The sequence below is a fragment of the Neoarius graeffei genome, chromosome 10 (genome assembly GCF_027579695.1).
Source record: "Neoarius graeffei isolate fNeoGra1 chromosome 10, fNeoGra1.pri, whole genome shotgun sequence".
Lineage (NCBI taxonomy): Eukaryota > Metazoa > Chordata > Actinopteri > Siluriformes > Ariidae > Neoarius > Neoarius graeffei.
This window is the reverse complement of record NC_083578.1, coordinates 93,451,961-93,473,201: the sequence shown is the minus strand read 5'-3', so window position 1 is coordinate 93,473,201 and position 21,241 is coordinate 93,451,961. Positions and strand designations below refer to the sequence as shown.

The 21,241-nt window shown below is 45.2% G+C and overlaps 1 protein-coding gene across 2 annotated transcripts in view; it reads left to right on the top strand.

Annotated features, from left to right (window-relative positions):
* The first annotated feature begins 3,465 nt into the window (after positions 1–3,465).
* tnni3k (TNNI3 interacting kinase) overlaps positions 3,466–21,241 on the top strand; it is a 41,908-nt gene continuing 24,132 nt past the window's right edge. For both annotated transcript variants that reach the window (XM_060932683.1, XM_060932682.1), the window contains exons 1-8: positions 3,466–3,655; positions 12,766–12,874; positions 14,089–14,174; positions 14,514–14,611; positions 16,673–16,783; positions 17,072–17,170; positions 20,063–20,201; positions 21,039–21,183. In XM_060932683.1, coding sequence (XP_060788666.1) covers positions 3,616–3,655; positions 12,766–12,874; positions 14,089–14,174; positions 14,514–14,611; positions 16,673–16,783; positions 17,072–17,170; positions 20,063–20,201; positions 21,039–21,183 — 827 coding nt within the window. In that variant the 5' untranslated portion in view covers positions 3,466–3,615. The remainder of the gene's footprint in view (positions 3,656–12,765; positions 12,875–14,088; positions 14,175–14,513; positions 14,612–16,672; positions 16,784–17,071; positions 17,171–20,062; positions 20,202–21,038; positions 21,184–21,241) is intronic.

The following is a 21,241-nucleotide window of genomic DNA, read 5'->3' as shown; positions in this document are numbered from 1 at the left end:
CGTGAAGACCTTGGGGTACTGGTTCTTCATGTCAACCTCCAGCTCTCTTACGCTGTCGACTACGTGCAGTAGCTTTAGGTCTGTGATTGCTGGAAGACCCAGTAGAGGTGTTGCTAACTTTTCTACCACATACACTAGCTGTCTAGTTGTTCTGTCCTTGTACTTAATGACAGCCTTAAACTGACCTCTCACCTGTAGCGGCTCATTGCTGGGTCCACACAGTGGTATGTCTGCTTTGGTGAGTGGGCCATGCAGTCTCTCTGAGTAGGCAGCGCTTGAGATGACTGTTGCCTCCGCTCCTGTATCCAGCTTGAAGGTAAGATCCTTTCCATTCACTTTCAGTGTTTTTTTTCCCTGTTGCAGGTTTCTTTCCTGTGGACACTGCACCCAGGAACAGCACGTCCTCTTCCTCCGCCTCAAGAACTGCACCTACTCTGCCTGACTTGCACACTGCTGCAAAATGTCCTCTCTTCCTACATCTTCTGCACTCTGCCTCTCGTGCAGCGCAGTTGTTCAGAGAGTGTGGCGGCCCTTTTCCACAATGCCCACAGGTTTTCTTTCCTTTGTGGAACTCCTTTTGTCCCTTTCCGTATGACGTCCGCCCTGACTGGTTCTCTCTATATGGCTTTTTCTTGAATTTTAACAAGTCCACATTTGCCTCTCCTTGTTCTGTTACTTTTGTGTCTCTCACTATGGGTTGCTGTTTCTTAATTTCTTCATGTTGCCTAATTGTGGTGACTGCTCTTTCCAATGTTAACTCACTGTCCATTTGCAACTTTTCAGACAGGCCTTGATGTCTAATGCCTACCACTAGCCTGTCTCTGATCATTTCATCCTGCAGAGGGCCATATTGACAGTGCTCTGCCAGTTTATAAACTGCAGAGATAAAGGCTTCTGCCGATTCGCCCAGCTCCTGGCTTCTCCTATTGGCTCTCTCATATATGACATTATATTTGCATATGAAATATTTGTCAAAAGCTTCCTTGACTGCTTTGTAGTTCACAGCATCATCCGTACTCAGGCCAAGTGTGGACAGAATATCATCGGCTTTGTCACCCATAGCATAAACTAAGGAGTTCACCTGGTATCCTTGGTCTTTCTTGTCCAGTCCCGCCGCCACACGGAACCTTTCAAACCGACGAATCCAGTTGGGCCAATTGGAAAAGTCTGAGAAGTCAAAATTTTCCGGTGGACTTATGGAGAAAAGTGAATCCATTTTCTTCTTTTCTCTTCTTTTATTTATTTATTTATTTTTATTTTTATTTTTTCCCCCCGCCGAGCTGTCCTCCGCACTGTCCTTTTACGTCCGTTACTGACACACTCCCCCGTGGTCTTGACTCGCTACTAGCTTGCTGCACTCAGTTTCTACTGCTGGCTAGCCTTCGCATAGCTTACTTAGCTAGCACTAGAGTTTCCCGCGATTCACTTATACTGTTACAAAAAATAAATATACTGCAACTGACCGGCAATTCCAATCTTGCTATCTTCTAAGGCGGGCTTCAGCACTTCTGACACCATGTAACATGTACTGTTGATGTACATGTCTTATATTATAATATGTACTTATCCAGACAGGACACAGGAGACACGCTACGAGTCGCTAAACCTCTTTTTATTATCGTTCCCCTGTCAACCACATATACATCCGTTAAGGGCACACCCACTTCCTGTGGGTCCGTCACTGTATGTGTTCCCTGTAGGTACACTGTACACATATGCCTACGCTACACCATGGAAGTGCACTTGTATACCAAGGAGGAAACAATTTGCATTACAGCCCTGAATGTGGATTCAAAATAGCGGCTCACCTCGGCTCACCTCGGTTTTCCCTTACGGGCGCTCTCGTTTTCTGTTAGAATTTGGTAAAGAAAAAAAGTAAATCTATTATTTACCAGCTTAAGGTCGGTCCATATGGTGAAATACTGTGACCTCTGCCTTGAATACTGAGCTCGGCCAAGAAGGCCTTGGTCAGTACTTTCAAGACCTCAGTCACGGTATTTCACGATACGGACCTCCCAGCTGGTAAATAACATATATATATATATATATATATATATATATATATATATATATATATATATATATATATATATTCTAGACATGAACTAAATGTTTCAAGCAATTTTCAAATTTAATTTTGATAATTATGGCCTACAGCACAAAAAACCCCTCAAAATATGAGAATATTTCATTTTGAGTTTGAGTAAAATTGTATCAATACCATGTATCTCTCGGTCAAGAAAAGTCGATTCAAGAATTTGGGGAAGTTTCACAAGGAGTGGACTGAGGCTGGTGTCAGTGCATCAAGAGCCACCACGTACAGACGTCTTCAGGAAAGGGGCTACAACTGTCACATTCCTAATATCAAGCCCCTCCTGAACCAGAGACACCTTTAGAAGCATCTTACCTGGGCTAAGGAGAGAAAGAACTCAACTGTTACTCAGTGGTCCAAAGTCCTCTTTTCAGATGAAAGTAAATGTTGCATTTCATTTGGAAATCAAGGTCCTAGAGTCTGGAGGAAGAGTGGAGAGACAGAATCCAAGGGGTTTGAAGTCCAGTGTGAAGTTTCCGCAGTCTGTGATTTGGGGTGCCATGTCATCTGCTGGTGTTGGTCCACTGTGTTTTATCAAGTCCAAAGTCAGTGCAGCATCTACCAGGAGATTTTAGAGCACTTCATGCTTCGATCTGCTGACGAGCTTTTTGGAGATGCTGATTTCCTTTTCCAGCAGGACTTAGCACCTACCCACAGTGCCAAAACTACTACCAAATGGTTTGCTGACCATGATATTACTGTGCCTGATTGGCCAGCCAACTCACCTGACCTGAACCCCAGAGAAAATCTATGGGCAATTGTCAAGAGGAAGATGAGAAACACCCGACCCGAAAACCCAGATGAGCTGAAGGTCGCTATCTAAGCAACCTGGGATTAAATAACACCTCAGCAGTGCCACAGGCTGATCGCCTCCATGCCACACCCCAGTGATGCGCTAATTCATGGTAAAGGAGCCCCAACCAAGTATTGAGTGTATAAATGAACAGACTTTTCAGAAGTGGGACATTTCTGTATTGTAAATCCTTTTTTGATTGATCTTAGAAAATATTCTAATAATCTGAGATACAGGATTTCTGATTTTCATGAGCTGTAAGCCATAATCATCAACATTAAAACAAAAAAAGTCTTGAAATATTTCACTATACGAGTAATGAATATAGAATTTATGAAATTTTACCTTTTTGAATTAAATTACGAAAAAATTAACTTTTTCACAATATTCTAATTGTTTGAGATGCACTAGTATACACACATATGGGCGGGCACACACACACACACACACACACACACACACACACACACACAAAGGTTTGTCAAGGTTCAGCTGTCACACATTCCTCCCAGAGCTGCTGTTTATTTTTAGCAGGAAGTCACTGATCCTCTGCTTTATCTTCTCGTCTGTACTGTGTTCAGTGAGAAGTTGTGTTGATCCCAGTCAGACTGTAGTGTTCAATAACAAGTGGGGGTTATCTCAGCAGCATTGTAGTGTTCAGCAAGGAGCAGTATTTATCAAAGTGACATTACAGTGTTCAGTAAAGAGTAGTGTTTATCACAGTGTTGTGATGGGAAATTATAAATCCAGACCCACGCAGACATGTACAGGTAAAAACTATGAACCCGACTGTGAGCTGTTTATAACTGTGTTTGATGATCATAACAGTGTTCAGTGTTTAATACAGTGTTCAGTGTTTCTTGCAGTGTTCAGTGTTGAAATGTTCATTGTTTGTTGACTATAACAATGTGTGTACATGTTCACTGAGTGTTCCATGTTTTTAACAGTGTTCAGTGAATCAGGTTTGTAAATGATCAGTGTTCTGTGTTTGTGACAGTGTTTATTGTTCGTGACTGGATTCACTGTTTATAAAATAATAAATTTAGTGATAAATTTATTATGGATAAAAATTAGTTCATATGTTTAAAGTATTTATTTTTCTGCAAAGCTTCCTTGATGACTGTTGTTAAAAGCACGATACAAATAAACTGACCTGATTTGTTTAACAGTGTTCAGTGATTATAACTGTTTTTGGTGTTTGTAACAGTGTCCCACATCTTTAACTCTGCTCCGTGTTCAGTGAGTGTTTCACGTCTTTAACACTGCTCCATGTTCAGTGAGTGTTCCATATCATTAATGTTGCTCTGTGTTCAGTGAGTGTTCCACGTCATTAACACTGCTCTGTGTTCAGTGAGTGTTTCACGTCTTTAACACTGATCCAGGTTCAGTGAGTGTTCCATGTCGTTAATGCTGCTCTGTGTTCAGTGAGTGTTTCACGTCTTTAACACTGCTCCATGTTCAGTGAGTGTTCCATGTCATTAACACTGCTCAGTGTTCAGTGAGTGTTCCATATCATTAATGTTGCTCTGTGTTCAGTGAGTGTTCCACGTCATTAACACTGCTCTGTGTTCAGTGAGTGTTTCACCTCTTTAACACTGATCCAGGTTCAGTGAGTGTTCCATGTCATTAACACTGCTCTGTGTTCAGTGAGTGTTTCACGTCTTTAACACTGATCCAGGTTCAGTGAGTGTTCCATGTCATTAACACTGCTCAGTGTTCAGTGAGTGTTTCACGTCTTTAACACTGCTCCATGTTCAGTGAGTGTTCCATGACTTTAGTACTGCTCCATGTTCAACGTCTTTAGCACTGCTCCATGTTCAGTGAGTGTTTATCTTCGTTAATACTGCTCCGTATTCCGTGAGTATTGCACGTCATTAACACTGCTCTGTGTTCAGCAGGTGCTGCATGTCTTTAACACTGCTCCATGTTCAGCGAGTGTTCCTCGTCTCTAGCACTGCTCCGTGTTCAGTGAGTGTTCCACATCATTAACACTGCTCCGTGTTCAGTAAGTGTTCCATGTCTTTAACACTGCTCCGTGTTCAGTAAGTGTTCCACATCATTAACACTGCTCCGTATTCAGTAAGTGTTCCACGTCTTTAACACTGCTCCGTGTTCAGTGAGTGTTCCACGTCTTTAATGCTGCTCCGTATTCAGTGAGTGTTCCTCGTCTTTAGCACTGCTCCGTGTTCAGTGAGTGTTCCACATCATTAACACTGCTCCGTGTTCAGTGAGTGTTCCACGTCTTTAACGCTGCTCCGTATTCAGTGAGTGTTCCTCATCTTTAGCACTGCTCTGTGTTCAGTGAGTGTTCCACATCTTTAACACTGCTCCATGTTCAGTGAGTGTTGCACGTCTTTAACGCTGCTCCATGTTCAGTGTGTGTTCCACGTTGTTAACACTGCTCCGTGTTCAGTGAGTGTTGCACGCCGTTAACACTGCTCTGTGTTCAGTGAGTGTTCCACATCGTTAACATTGCTCCTTGTTCAGTGAGTATTCCATGTCTTTAGCCCTGCTCCGTGTTCAGTGAGTGTTGCACGTCTTTAACACTGCTCCGTGTTTAGTCAGTGTTCCACATCATTAACACTGCTCCGTGTTCAGTGAGTGTTCCACGTCTTTAACGCTGCTCCGTATTCAGTGAGTGTTCCTCATCTTTAGCACTGCTCTGTGTTCAGTGAGTGTTCCACATCTTTAACACTGCTCCATGTTCAGTGAGTGTTGCACGACTTTAACGCTGCTCAATGTTCAGTGTGTGTTCCACGTTGTTAACACTGCTCCGTGTTCAGTGAGTGTTGCACGTCTTTAGCACTGCTCCATGTTCAGTGAGTGTTGCACATCTTTAACGCTGCACCGTGTTCAGTGAGTGTTCCACGTCATTAACACTGCTCCGTGTTCAGTGAGTGTTGCACACCGTTAACACTGCTCTGTGTTCAGTGAGTGTTCCACATCGTTAACATTGCTCCTTGTTCAGTGAGTATTCCACGTCTTTAGCACTGCTCCGTGTTTAGTCAGTGTTCCACATTATTAGCACTGCTATGTGTTCAGCGAGTGTTCTTCATCTTTAGCACTGCTCCATGTTCAGTGAGTGTTGCATGTCGTTAACACTGCTCTGTGTTCAGTGAGTGTTCCACGTCTTTAACACTGCTCTGTGTTCAGTGAGTGTTCCACGTCTTTAACACTGCTCTGTGTTCAGTGAATGTTCCACGTCTTTAACGCTGCTCCGTGTTCAGTGAGTGTTCCACGTCTTTAACACTGCTCCATGTTCAGTGAGTGTACCACGTTGTTAACACTGCTCCGTGTTCAGTGTGTGTTCCACGTCTTTAACGCTGCTCCGTGTTCAGTGAGTGTTCCACGTCTTTAACGCTGCTCCATGTTCAGTGAATGTTGCACGTCGTTAACACTGCTCCGTGTTCAGTGTGTGTTCCACATCTTTACTGCTGCCCCGTGTTCAGTGAGTGTCACACGTCATTAACTCTGCTTCATGTTCTCTGATACTCCTTTTCCACCAAAGCAGTTCCAGGGCTGGTTCGGGGCCAGTGCTTAGTTTGGAACCGGGTTTTCTGTTTCCACTGACAACTGGCTCTGGGCCAGAAAAACCGGTTCCAGGGTAGCACCAGCTCTTTGTTGGACTAGAGGAAAGAACTGCTTACATCAGCGGGGGGGCGGAGTTATTAAGACCAACAACAATAGCAAGACCACGAGAGGGCGCCATTTTTAAATAAGCGATGAGATATCATGGATGCAGTAAAGCAGCAGTTATCCATTATTGTTGTTGTTGCTGCCTCTTCTTCTTCTTCTTCTTCTCCATGTTGTTGTTGCTTCGATATTCGCGCCAAGGTTTATGCAAACGCAGCGACATAACTGACGTATACAGTGACTTAATGACGTGGCTCCCCTTCGCACCCCGAGCTATGGAAAAGCAAACTGGTTCTCAGCTGGTTCACAAGTTGAACGAGTTGTGAACCAGCACCAGCACTGGCCCCAAACCAGCCCTGGAACTGATTTGGTGGAAAAGGGGTATCAGTGTTCCACGTCTTTAGCACTGTTCCGTGTTCAGTGAGTGTTCCATGTCGTTAATGCTGCTCCGTGTTCAAATTCAAGATTCAGAGATTCAAAAATTCAAATATTTTTATTGTTAATTCACTCTATATCCAGGACATATAGGAGATTTGAAATGCTGTTTCTCTCTCCCCTTACTTGTAAAATCGGATAAAAATATGTATATTAATATATAATAGAGCTAAAAATACACTCTAAAATCAAACAATGTACAAAATAGCAGTAGTGCAAATACAGTACTATAACTGTAACGGAGAAGGTGCTTAGAAGAGCAGCTTATGAGGTGTACATGGACAGTAGTGCAAATGAGCAATAGCAGCAGATACAACAATGATGCGAATGATTGTGGTGTGATGTGCAAGCGTATGAGGTCGGGTTCTTGTGTAAGTGAATGTGTTACAGACCAGGGGTAGGTAGTGGACAGAGTTCAGCATCCTGACAGTCTGGTGGATGAAGCTGTTCAGCAGCCTTGTGGAGCGGGCCCGGAGGCTCCGGTACCTTTTCCCTGAGGGCAGGAGGCTGAAGAGTGAGTGTGAAGAGTGGGAGGTGTCACCAGCGATGCTGATGGCTCTGCGGGTGAGGCGGGAGTGGTAAATGTTCGTAAGGGAGGGCTGAGGGGTACCAATGATCTTACTGGTCGTGTTCACTATGCATTGCAGAGTCTTCCGGCAGGAGGCAGTGCAGCCTTCATACCACGCAGTGATGCAGCCAGTGAGGACACTCTCAATGGTGCCCCTGTAGAATGAGCAGATGATGAGGGGTGGGACTTGTGCACTCCTCAGTTTGCGGAGGAAGTAGAGGCGAGTTTGATCCTTCTTGGCCAGCGATGTGGTGTTGTTGGACCAGGAAAGGTCCTCAGCAATGTGCACCTCCAGAAATTTGGTGCTGCTCACCCTCTCCACTGCAGCACTGTCAGTGGCCAGAGGGGGATGCTGTGAGTGACCTCTCCTGAAGTCGACCACAATCTCTTTGGTCTTCCCCACGTTCAGGAAGAGATTGTTGTCTTTGCTCCACTGGACCAGTTGGCTCACCTCATTCCTGTAGTTGGCTTCATCGTTGTTAGTGATGAGGCCCACCACAGTCGTGTTGTCTGCAAACTTGATGATGTGGTTGGTGCTGTAGATTGGTACACAGCCATGGGTCAGCAGGGTGAAGAGCAGCGGGCTGAGCACACACCCTTGTGGGGCCCCTGTGCTCAGCATGATGGTCCTGGAGGTGTTACTGCCAACCCGCACGTTCTCTAACAGGTCCTCCCTGTAAGAATCCAGCACCCAGTTACAGAGAGAGGTGTTGAGTCCCAAATTTCCGAGTTTTTGTATTAACTGCTGGGGAATGATTGTGTTGAATGCTGAACTGTAATCCAAGAATAGCATTCACACATAGGTGTTCTTTGAGTCCAGGTGAGTGAGGGCTGGGTGGAGAGCAGCGGAGATAGCGTCCTCTGTGGACCTGTTTGACCTATATGCAAACTGGAATGGGTCATGGGAGGGAGAGAGGATGGACTTGATGTTCTGCACGACCAGCTGCTCAAAGCACTTCATGACAATAGAAGTCAGTGCTACGGGCCGATAGTCATTACAGCTGGATGGGAGGGAATTCTTTGGCACTGGTATTATGGTTGTGGCTTTAAAACACATGGGGACAACAGCTTGGTTCAGGGAGATGTTAAAGATGTCAGCGAGGACATCCTTGAGCTCCATGGCACAGTCCTTCAAAACACGACCAGGTATGTTGTCTGGTCCAGCTGCCTTACGTGGGTTGATCCTGGAGAGGGTCCTCTCCACGCTGGCTGGAGCCAGACATATGGCCTGCTCATCTGGGGGAGGAGTGGTCTTCTGTGCTGGTGTGTTGTTTTGTGTTTCAAAGCATCCAAAGAAGTCATTGAGGCAATTTAGCAATGTGTTGTCACTTTCACAGGTCCGTGGTGGGGGTTTGTAGTTTGTGAGGGTTTGAATGCCACGCCAGAGAGACTGTGAATCTCTGGTGTTGCTGAAGTGTCCAAATATTTTCTTACTGTACTGACGTTTTGCTTCCCTGATGCTGCGGGACAGGTTGGCTCTGGCTGTTGCTAGTCCTGTGGTGTCACCGGCCCTAAAGGCTGCGTCCCGAGCCCTCAGGAGCCTGTGAACCTCTCCTGTCAGCCAAGGCTTCTGGTTAGCATGAACAGTGATGGTTTTACAGTGAGTGACATCATCAGTGCATTTTGCAATGTATGCTGTGACAGCCTCAGTGTATTCCTCTATGTCTATGTGGTCATTGTAAGTGGCTGCTTCTTTGAAAATGTCCCAGTGTGTAGTGCTAAAACAGTCCTTCAAAGCATGGGAGGCCCCCTCTGGCCACACACGTACCTGCTTTTGTGTTGGTCTGATGGCTGTCACTCTGGGTCTATATGCAGGTCTCAGCATGATGGTGATGTGATCAGATACCCCTTTTCCACCAAATCAGTTCCAGGGCTGGTTCGGGGCCAGTGCTGGTGCTGATTCACAACTCGTTCAACTTGTGAGCCAGCTGAGAACCAGTTTGCTTTTCCATAGCTCGTGGTGCTAAAGGAAGCCACATCATTACGTCGCTGTATACATCAGTTACGTCGCTGTATACGTCATTACGTCGCTGTATACGTCAGTTATGTCACTACGTTTGCATAAACCTTGGCGCGAATATCAAAGCAAAAACAACGCAGAAGAAGAAGCAGCAGCAACAACAACAATAATAATAATGATGGATGGCTTCGCGTTTGTACAGCTGCTGCTTCTCGTCGCTTAAAAATGGCGATCTTTCGCGGTCTTGTTATTGTTGTTGGTCTTAACAACTCCGCCCCCCCCCCCCCCCCCCGCTGACGTAAGCGGTTCTTTCCTCTGGCCCAGCAGAGAGTTGGTGCTAGCCTGGAACCGGTTTTTCTGGCCCCAGAGCCAATTCTTTGTCAGTGGAAACAGAAAACCCGGTTCCAAACTAAGCACTGGCCCCGAACCAGCCCTGAAACTGCTTTGGTGGAAAAGGGGCAAGAGAGACCCAGGTGGGGGAGGGGGTAGGCCTTGTAAGGGCCTTTGTGGGTTGTGTACACTAACTCCAGTAAGTTGTCTCATCTTGTTGGAAAGTCCACATGTTGATGTAGTTTGGGCAGTAAAACCTTAAAATCTGCATGACTGAAGACTCCTGCTGTGATGAGGAATCCGTCTGGGTGCACTGTCTGTTGTTCACTGACGGTCTGGTAGAGTTCATTGAGTGCCTCGTTCCTAACGTTGGTGTTAGTGGTGGGAGGGATGTAAACAGCAACGAGCAGAATCAATGTAAACTCCTTCAGTAGGTAAAAGGGTCGGCACTTGATGATGATAAACTCTGCCAGTGGAGAACAGTGTTTGTGCACAACAGTAATATTCCAGCACCAAGCATCGCTGATGTAAACACACACTCCACCGCCGCGGGTCTTGCCTCCTTCCGTAAAAGCTTGGTCAGCACAGTAGCATGTTAGCCCGGCTAGCTGGATAGTGGAGTCCGGGATGTTGTCGTTCAGCCAGGATTCCGTAAAGATGAAAACACAGCAGTCTCTCACATCATGTCGTTCAGATCTCATGAGTTCTATGTGGTCTATTTTGTTGTCTAGTGAGTGTACATTGGCCAGAATGAGGGATGGTATTGCGGGTCTGTGTGGGCTAGCAGCTAACCTAGCCTGGATGCCTACATGCTCGCCACGCTTCTGTTTCCTCTCACACCACTTCCGGTGCCTCCTTTCTAAGTGAGACACAGCAGGTGAGTTTGATGATGTAGTAGTCTGGTGGAGAAGACCCAGGCCTCGAAGTTCCTCTGTGACTTTCTGGTCCAAGACGAGATGTTTGGTTTTGTTTCCTATAGCCAGAAACCAGTGGCGACGATATCTTGTGAGCGACGTCATTGGTGCACTACTCGCACACGTGCGTAGACATAAAGCACACAGACATACACTAGAACACACACTTTTAGACACTAAATGCGGAGAGGGGCCGTTGCGTCCGTTCGCGCTGCCATCAGTGAGTGTTCCACGTCAGTAACACTGTTCCGTGTTCAGTGAGTGTTCCACGTCGTTACCACTGCTCCGTGTTCAGTGAGTGTTCCACGTCGTTACCACTGCTCCGTGTTCAGTGAGTGTTCCACATCGTTAACACTGCTCTGTGTTCAGTGAGTGCTCCACCTTGTTAACACTGCTTCGTGTTCAGTGAGTGTTCCACGTCGTTAACACGGCTCTGTGTTCAGTGAGTGTTCCATGTTGTTAATACTGCTCCTTGTTCAGTGAGTGTCCCACATCATTAACACTGCTCCATGTTCAGTATGTGTTCCACGTCATTAACACTGCTCCGTGTTCAGTGAGTGTTCCACGTCGTTACCACTGCTCCGTGTTCAGTGAGTGTTCCACATCGTTAACACTGCTCTGTGTTCAGTGAGTGCTCCACCTTGTTAACACTGTGTAGCGGGTTTAACGTGTAGGTGGAGCACAGAAGATGGCAGGACAGAGATCAGGAAGAATATCATGTTTTTATTGCCGCACTTTTCAGTCGGGCATTCAAATAAGCAACACTCGGAGATTTACACACACACACACTCCGTAGTCTCCTCTCGGCAAGCTCCCCTCTGCTCTCACTCTCCCTCCTTAAATAGGGCACGGTTTACTGGGGAGAACACACACAAAACACAGGTTAATTACACTCAGGTGTAGCGATTCTGCCACTTACCTTCCCCAACTCCGCCCTCCTGTCACAGACCGGCGCTTGACCACGCCCCCGCTGCCACACACTTCTTCGTGTTCAGTGAGTGTTCCATGTCGTTAACACGGCTCTGTGTTCAGTGAGTGTTCCATGTTGTTAATACTGCTCCTTGTTCAGTGAGTGTCCCACGTCATTAACACTGCTCCGTGTTCAGTGAGTGTTCCACGTCATTAACACTGCTCCGTGTTCAGTGAGTGTTCCATGTCGTTAACACGGCTCTGTGTTCAGTGAGTGTTCCATGTTGTTAATACTGCTCCGTGTTCAGTGAGTGTTCCACGTCATTAACACTGCTCCATGTTCAGTGAGTGTTCCACGTCATTAACACTGCTCCATGTTCAGTTTCAGGAGAAAATGAACATCTCCATCACTGTGTTTGTGTGCTGTGAGGCGATGGTGTTAATCACCATATCACCATGCTGTCCACATTATATACATCAGATATAATGTGATATTATTCATGTTTTTTCCTGACCCTGTGTGTGTGTGATGATGATGTGGTGAAATATCTGAAGACACTTCAAAGCAAGTCAAAGTGGCTGAGTTTTAAAGCAAGAACATAAAGAAAATTAAACTTTTTCAGTAACTGAAACAGATAAATCATTGTGTTTAATGTGTTCAGATCTCCTCATTTGCACAGTGTGCATCCAGACCAACAGTTTCTTCAGACAAACAGAAGAACATTTGTTCAAATCAGAGCAAACTTTATACTTTTGTGTCGTTTGCCAGTTAGAATAAAATTTGTTGAGAGGTGTGTCAGGGGCTGGGGCTAAGAATACTCAAAAATTTTCATTGCTCAGGATAACAGCAACAGAAACAAACCTTTTTCAGATTCAGATTCAGAATATTTATTGTCATTGTTACAAAAAAGAACAACGAAATTTCGTTTGGAGCATCCATACAGCAGAGTTGATAAAGTGCAAACCCATAAATAAATAAATAAATAAATACATACTCCCCTAAGTAACCCAGTGTAAGCATTTGACCCAGTATTTTATGTGTGTATCCACTCTGTGTGTGTGTGTGTGTGTGTGTGTGTGTGTGTGTGTGTGTGTGTGTGTGTGTGTGTGTGTAAAAAACTGTGGCTACAGATGAGTGGAAGAAGAAAGTGAGTGAGTCGTACTCTGTGATTATGGAGAAGCTGGATGATGATCTGAAGATTAAAGATGAAGAATATACTGAACTCAAACACGTGTTCAGGTGAGAAACGATTCCACAATCTTCTCCAGATTTAACACTAATTAATTAAACTCATGAAATGACATTAAACCTTTCTATAACTTAAAATTCACAATATAATCCCAAAATGAGTCCTCTAAAGGGAACATTATGAAAAACTCACTTTTTCAGTGCTTGTGCATTGTACATTTGGGTCTCTGGAGCCGACCAGCTCACACACTCTGAAATCACACACAGTCTGTTTCTTTTGTGCTGCTGATCTTCAACAAGCTGTTCAGATTTCTCTCCCCTTCTACATCACAAGGGGAGAATAATCCCGCCCCCTCGTCTGAGTATCTCCACTCATGGCTTGAGAACTGCCTTTGGGAATGAATATGAGGAAAATGCTTCCTGACTGGCTGGCAGAAGAGGGGGTGGGGTGAGCAGTGGCTCATTATCATTTAAAGGAACAGAGACTTGACTCATGCCCCTTTTCCACCAAAGCAGTTCCAGGGCTGGTTTGGGGCCAGTGCTTAGTTTGGAACCGGGTTTTCTGTTTCCACTGACAAAGAACTGGCTCTGGGGCCAGAAAAACCGGTTCCAGGCTAGCACCGACTCTCTGCTGGGCCAGAGGAAAGAACCGCTTACGTCAGCAAGGGGGCGGAGTTGTTAAGACCAACAACAATAACAAGACCGCGAAAGATCGCCATTTTTAAGCGACGAGAAGCAGCAGCTGTACAAACGCGAAGTCATCCATTATTATTATTATTGTTGTTGTTGCTGCTTCTTCCGTGTTGTTTTTGCTTCGATATTCGCGCCAAGGTTTATGCAAACGTAGCGACATAACTGACGTATACAACAACGTAACTGACGTATACAGCGACGTAATGACGTGGCTTCCCTTAGCACCGCGAGCTATGGAAAAGCAAACCTGTTCTCAGCTGGCTCGCAAGTTGAACGAGTTGTGAACCAGCACCAGCCCTGGAACGGATTTGGTGGAAAAGGGGTATCAGTCGTTCTGAACAGCGCTGTTTAGACAGGAAGAGGGGGAGCTGTGGGGCTGTGAGCTTCATCCCTGTGAGATTTTGACAAAAGCAGGGCACAGACATTTCATTAAGACCTCTGGGAACTGGGGCAACTTGTGGAAAAGGGGTATGATATGTCACCTTCACAATGACAGAATGTGAAATGTTCCAGGTTCATGTGCTGCTTTGTCTGTAACTCTGTCTTTGTGTTGTGTTTGTAAATGTTTTCAGTTCAGATGAAGCTTTTAACAAAGTGAATCTGAACTATCGCTCAGAGACCGGACTGTCCCTGCTCCACCTGTGCTGCATCTGCAGAGGTACCAGCCAAACAACACACACACACACACACACACACACACACACACACCCCTAAAGTATTATGGTATAATGATATCTATTGTTTCATGTATCACTTTCCTGTGTATTTAGTAGTCAACATCACTTTTTTCACGATAAAGAGTAACAATATAAAGAAAAGGTTTGTGACCATATCTTTAAAATCTATATGATCTAAAAACCCTGATCAGCCATTATCACATGACTTAATGCTATAACTGTTAATGAATCTGTAAATAAACCAGTAAAATATCTAACCTCTGTAATCACAGCTGCTACTGTGTCAGGACTGAACCTCTCTCTGATCCGCTCTGATCCAGGAAATAAAATCCACATCCGCACTCTGATGCTGAAGGGACTGCGAGCCTCCAGACTGAGTCGCAATGGATTCACTGCCCTGCATCTGGCTGCTTATACAGTACACACACACACACACACACACACACACACACACACACACACACACACGTAATAAGCACATAAACTCATAAAGCAGGACTTTCATCTGAAGGCATCTTCGAAGGAGATTCATTTGGAACAACCTTTTAGGACAGAATTTACAGTAACATGACATCAGCAGGCCGTGAAACTCAACCAGAGAGTTCGCTAACTGGCTAACACTGGGCTGCCAACTCTCACGCAATGAGCGTGAGGCACACGCATTTGACTGTCTTCACACGCTCACACGCCATACCTCCGATTTCTCACGCTAGAAAAAAATCTAGTTTATCTATCTGATCTAGGCTACCTATTGCGTTGCGCCAACCACTGTGATTGATCAATTACGCCTTACGCACGGCTAAACAGGCAGAGAGGGGTTCCCTTCTGTACACACTCCCCTATGATAGGTGGCGCATCTAATGATGCTGCACTCGCCGGAAGTTGGATAATTGCCTACCATCCATTTAGAGGAAGAGGAGAGAGAAGAAGGTATCCGAGTTGAAGACGGGTGTCTCAGACAGGTTTGTACATATGCACGCCAATGTGTGGTGTTACTGGCGTGATTATGAACTTATATAAAGTTTCTGAATCGTTTTAGCCTATAAGTGTTGTGAGAATATTTAATGCCATATTGAGAGCTGTGTACTAGGCATGCTAAATCATTATAGGCCTACTGCCGTGCCACAGCCTCTATCTTCCCCAACAAGCAGCACGGGAGAGCACCTCCTTAGCACACGTTTATTAAGGCGCATTTTTAGTTTGTTTACTGTACATTATCATACTTTATGACTTTATTTGAAGCCATACTGAAAATGTTGTAAAATAAAGCAAGTAAGAGATAATATTACAAATGCAAGAAGAGCCATTAGCCACCATACCTATTGTTTATTTACAGGGTATTTATTTTTAATTATTTATGATGTATGTAATTGCTCAGTTAAAGTAAATAAAGCATGGTCACCTGTAATATCAAAGAACTTGACCGTTTTGCTGTAGGCCTGCCTACCACTCAGAGCAGGTCAGATTCAGAATAAACACAAGACATTTGTCCTCCAGGAAAAGGCATGTTGTTGTGACTGCATAGATTTATTAAACCAACATGACTATTTGAATTCTTTCAAAGGTAAGATGTCCCGAAGGGTAAGACCACTGGCAGAACAAAAGTGGAATATTTTATTTTGACAGTCCAGCCAAGCCAGAAAAGGCAGACAGGACAGACAGAACAACAGACAGAAGAGCAACAAACAGGGCAGACAGAAGAGCAGGTCTATAGGGCTACAGGAACATTGGCAGTCATCTGTAGTTTTCTAGTGTGGGGGCTTTTAAGCCAAAACTTGGTGCTTTTGTTGGCCACAAGCTGAAGGCCTGGCAAGTCAGGGTGTGTAAAATCCACCAGAATGCAGGAACATCTACTAAATCCAAACTCTCAACCCCCCCCCCCCCCCCCCCCCCCCCATTGTCCATCTCCAGTTGGACGACCCACAAACAAAACACCAGAATGCAGGGGGACAAGTGAATATCAAACTGAATACAAAATTCCCACTTACTGCATGGTGTGCGGAAAAATTTTGCCGTCAACCCCCCCCCCCAAAAAAAATCTCACTCCAAGGAATTTTGAAAAGTTGGCAGCCCTGGCTAACAGAAGCCTCACAATTCATATCGGATCAAGTCACAGGGTTATAAGATGGTACAATGTTTATTTCCCTATAACTTTAAAAAAAATCTAAGTGAAAAAAGGCCCCAAAATCCTATTTACATAGAAAATCACTTTTCTGCTAAGTTTGGTCCACCATCTTTTTTCCTCATTGCCTGAGGGAGCTGCTGCACAGATTTATGGGTAACATCAAGTCCATATCCATGTTTCCTTCAGCTGGGCTCAGTGTGAAGACATCTGAGAAGAAACGAAATGAGAGTTTCATCCGTTTAAAATGGTCCTTAATGCCTCGCTGTCCTGTGAGACATCTTTCTGAGACTTAATTTTCCCTGATTCAAATTCTGTCTGTCTCTCTGTCTGTCTGTCTCTTCCCCCACCCCCTAGGACAACGCTGAGCTGGTTACAGCTTTGTTGCACGGTGGTGCAGATGTTCAGCAGGTGGGCTACGGGGCGCTCACGGCTCTGCACATCGCTACTATAGCAGGTCATCATGAGGTGGGTGGAGCCAGAAATGTACAGGATTTACTTTACACACACACACACACACACACACACACACACACACACACACACACACACACACACACAGCAGTGAATATGATCCATAAGATCAACAGTATCAAAAGGGTTTAACTCAATATTCAGTAGATGCAATGAAGTCAGAGTGTGTGTGTGTGTGTGTGTGTGTGTGTGTGTGTGTGTGTGTGTGTGTGTGTGTGTGTGTGTGTGTGTGTGAGAGAGAGAGAGATTAAAGTCAGTGTGTTTGGTGTTTGTTTTTTGAAGGCAGTCGACATTCTCCTGCAGCACGGAGCTTATGTTAATGTTCAAGATGCTGTGTTCTTCACACCTCTGCACATCGCAGCTTACTATGGCCACGAGCAGGTTCACCCCCCACTCACTCACACACACACACACACACACACACACACACACACACACACACACACACACACTCTCTCTCTCTCTCTCTCTCTCTCTCTCTCTCTCTCTCTCTTCTATTTTTGTGGGGACTCATTGACATAATCCATTCCCCTACCCCTTACCCTAGCCTTAACCATCACAACTAAATGGCTAACCCCACTTCACCCCACCCCTCACCCTCACCCTCACTCCACCCCTCACCCTCACTCCACTCCTCACCCTCACCCTCACTCCACCCCTCACCCTCACTGCACCCCTCACCAGTGTTGGGCACGCTACTTTCAAAAAGTAATTAGTTATAGTTACTAGTTACTTTTCCCAAAAAGTAACTGAGTTAGTAACGGAGTTACTTTGTCATAAAAGTAACTAATTACCAGGGAAAGTAATTATTCTGTTACATTTTGTGTTACCCCCCCCCCCCAAAAAAAATCAAATTCAATTAGTGTAATCATAATAAAAGTGAATGTTAAATGTGTTTAATGACTGAAATTGACACTTAACAGAACCAATTAATAACGTTATCTACACTATATTAATATTTTTGTGGGATAATGTGAGATAAGACATCTATCAAATTTAATATATTTTTGTAGTTATTAAAATTGTTATGTTACTAATTACTGGCCACTGACGAGGACAAATGCTTTGTTCCTCGACATAATGTGCATTGCACGTAGACATTTTTGCCTTTTATTTCAAGTAATGAAAAGCAATGCTGTATTTCCAGTTTGAAAGTGCAGTGCTGGGCTGACCGCTCGCCATCGCTCTGTCTTCTGATTGAAAGTGTGCGCAGTAGTGCAGTAGGCGGAGCCTACCTACATATGCTGTCCAAATCTACTCTGATTGGCTTACTATTGCCGTTGTCTCGCATCTCCCCGCCCCACACTAAAGCAGAGGAAAGAAAGGCTGAACAAGCAGCGTGACAGATGAGAAAATAAAAGTAACGCATAGTATTTTATTGTAAGTAACGGGAACAGCGTTATAACGATGTAAAAAGTAATTAGTTAGATTACTCGTTACTAAAAAAAAGTAACGCCATTAGTAACACCATTTATTTCTAACGCCGTTATTCCCATCACTGCCCCTCACCCCACCCCTCACCCTAACCCACCCTCACCCCACCCCTCACCCTCACTCCACCCCTCACCCTAACCCACCCTCACCCCACCCCTCACCCTCACTCCACCCCTCACCCCACCCCTCACCCTCACCCCACCCCTCACCCTCACTCCACCCCTCACCCTACCCACCCTTACCCCACCCCTCACCCTCACCCTACCCCTCACCCTCACTCCACCCCTCACCCTAACCCACCCTCACCCCACCCCTCACCCTCACTCCACCCCTCACCCTAACCCACCCTCACCCCACCCCTCACCCTCACCCTACCCCTCACCCTCACTCCACCCCTCACCCTAACCCACCCTTACCCACCCCTCACCCTCACCCTACCCCTCACCCTCACTCCACCCCTCACCCTAACCCACCCTCACCCCACCCCTCACCCTCACTCCACCCCTCACCCTAACCCACCCTCACCCCACCCCTCACCCTCACCCTACCCCTCACCCTCACTCCACCCCTCACCCTAACCCACCCTCACCCCACCCCTCACCCTCACTCCACCCCTCACCCTAACCCACCCTCACCCCACCCCTCACCCTCACTCCACCCCTCACCCTAATCCACCCTCACCCCACCCCTCACCCTAACCCTAACCTAAACCTCATTCTAACATGAACCCTAAAACTGAGTCTTAACCCTCAAACAGCCCTTTGAAGAAGTGAGGACCCGACAAGTACAAGTACACACACACACACACACACACACACACACACACACACACACACACACACACACATTTTACCATTAGATGTTCTTGGTGCTAATTTCAATCAAGTACCGATATCCACGCCACTGGAGCCTTTGTTACTGATGTCTGATGGGAAAAACTCAGTTCTACTTTTGTGTTCCTGAAAGTTCCGGTACTGTATTCAGTGGACAAATGGGCCTTTTGCCTTTTCATCGTACCATATTGGTCAGTTTCTTGTTTTTTTCCACTGGTGTCTGTAAACTACTGGGTGACAGGCTGGTGTGAAGAAGTGGAGTTACTGTCAACCCCAAAGTTCATGATTCTCCTCTGACAGCTCGTCCCCAAGTGTTTTATTCCTTTTATACCAATAGCAATTTACCAAACATTTTTAAAAAATTAAAAACAGACACATTAAACTTTTTATCCATTTAGAGTTAGATCTAACATTATGGAACGTCAGTGAAATGAGTTACTTCCTGTCATCACTTGCGTTATAGCAGCTATAAACAGTCATTCCCTCAGCAGTCTCTCTTTATTCTCTTTCTTGAAGTTTATAAGGAAAAAAAAGTGTAAACTCCTCTGTCCTGAAAAGGTTGGAAAACTTAGTTACAGCTTTACCTCTGTTACAAAGTGATGACAGTGGAGACTCCTTCCAGAAATGTTTAATAAACATCTCAGAGAACACGTCACCAGATCAACGATTACACGTTTTCCTCTGCCGTCCAAGCTCCGGTGTCTGAGCTTCTGACCAATCAGATTCCAGAACTCAAAGGTACTGTGGTGTAATGAATAATATATTATAAATTATATAAATTTAAACTGTAAATTATTCATAAATAAAATATATTTTTAATTTTAATTATATTAATTGGAACAATACATTTACAAATCTAATAAATTATAAAATATTGATAAAATTATACATTTATAAATATAATATTAAATTTTCTGAGTTCGATGCCTACCTGTGACAACCGGAGTCATTATAAACACTGGTTACAGCAGAAGGGTTGTGTGTTCGTCCTGTTGGATGTGAGCAGGTGTGTAAGTTGTTGCTGAAATTCGGAGCAGACGTGAACGCGAGTGGCGAAGTGGGAGATCGTCCACTTCACCTTGCCACTGCGAAAGGTTTCCTCAACGTCATCCGGCTGCTGATGGAGGATGGAGGCAAAGTGGACGGTAAGAGTCATGACTCTATTCTCACACTGTATGTGTTCCAGTGCTAAGATCAGGAACTAATAACATTTATGGCATTTGGCAGATGTCCTCATCCAGAGTGACTTACATTTATCTAATTTATACAACTGAGTTGTGGTGGGCTAAGGGCCTTGCTCAAAGGCCAAGCAATCACAGCTTGGCAGTGTTGGTATTTGAATTTACAACCTTCTGATCAGTAGGCCAATATCTTAAAAACTGAGCTAGCACTAATTACCACCAAAACATGTTTGTGAATGTGTGCGTTGTTAAAAGTGCAATATAAATAAAATGTGTATCACCAACATTGGGATGATAAATTACAGCGAGAGGATTCATTATCTCTCTCTAGTCGCTTTATCCTTCTACAGGGTCGCAGGCAAGCTGGAGCCTATCCCAGCTGACTATGGGCGAAAGGCGGGGTTCACCCTGGACAAGTCGCCAGGTCATCACAGGGCTGACACATAGACACAGACAACCATTCACACTCACATTCACACCTACGCTCAATTTAGAGTCACCAGTTAACCTAACCTGCATGTCTTTGGACTGTGGGGGAAACCGGAGCACCCGGAGGAAACCCACGCGGACACGGGGAGAACATGCAAACTCCACACAGAAAGGCCCTCGCCGGCCCCGGGGCTCGAACCCAGGACTTTCTTGCTGTGAGGCGACAGCGCTAACCACTACACCACCGTGCCGCCCAGCGAGAGGATTGTTCAGTTAAAAATAACATTCTGTCGGAGCATTTTTAATGTTAGAACTCATTTAGAAAAGAGAACACCAGAATATTCAGGTCAGTGTTGTTTTTCCTTTCTGTAGTAAATGCTCAGGATAACGAAGATCATGTGCCGCTGCATTTCTGTGCACGATTTGGCCACCATGAGGTTGTGCGTTTCCTTCTGCAGGGAAACTTTAATGCCCAGCCGCATTCCATCAACATCTACGGGGACACGCCGCTGCATCTGTGAGTCTGACAGCTGGACATGAAACCCATTTTAGTCCTGGTTCAGTGCTGAGGTTCT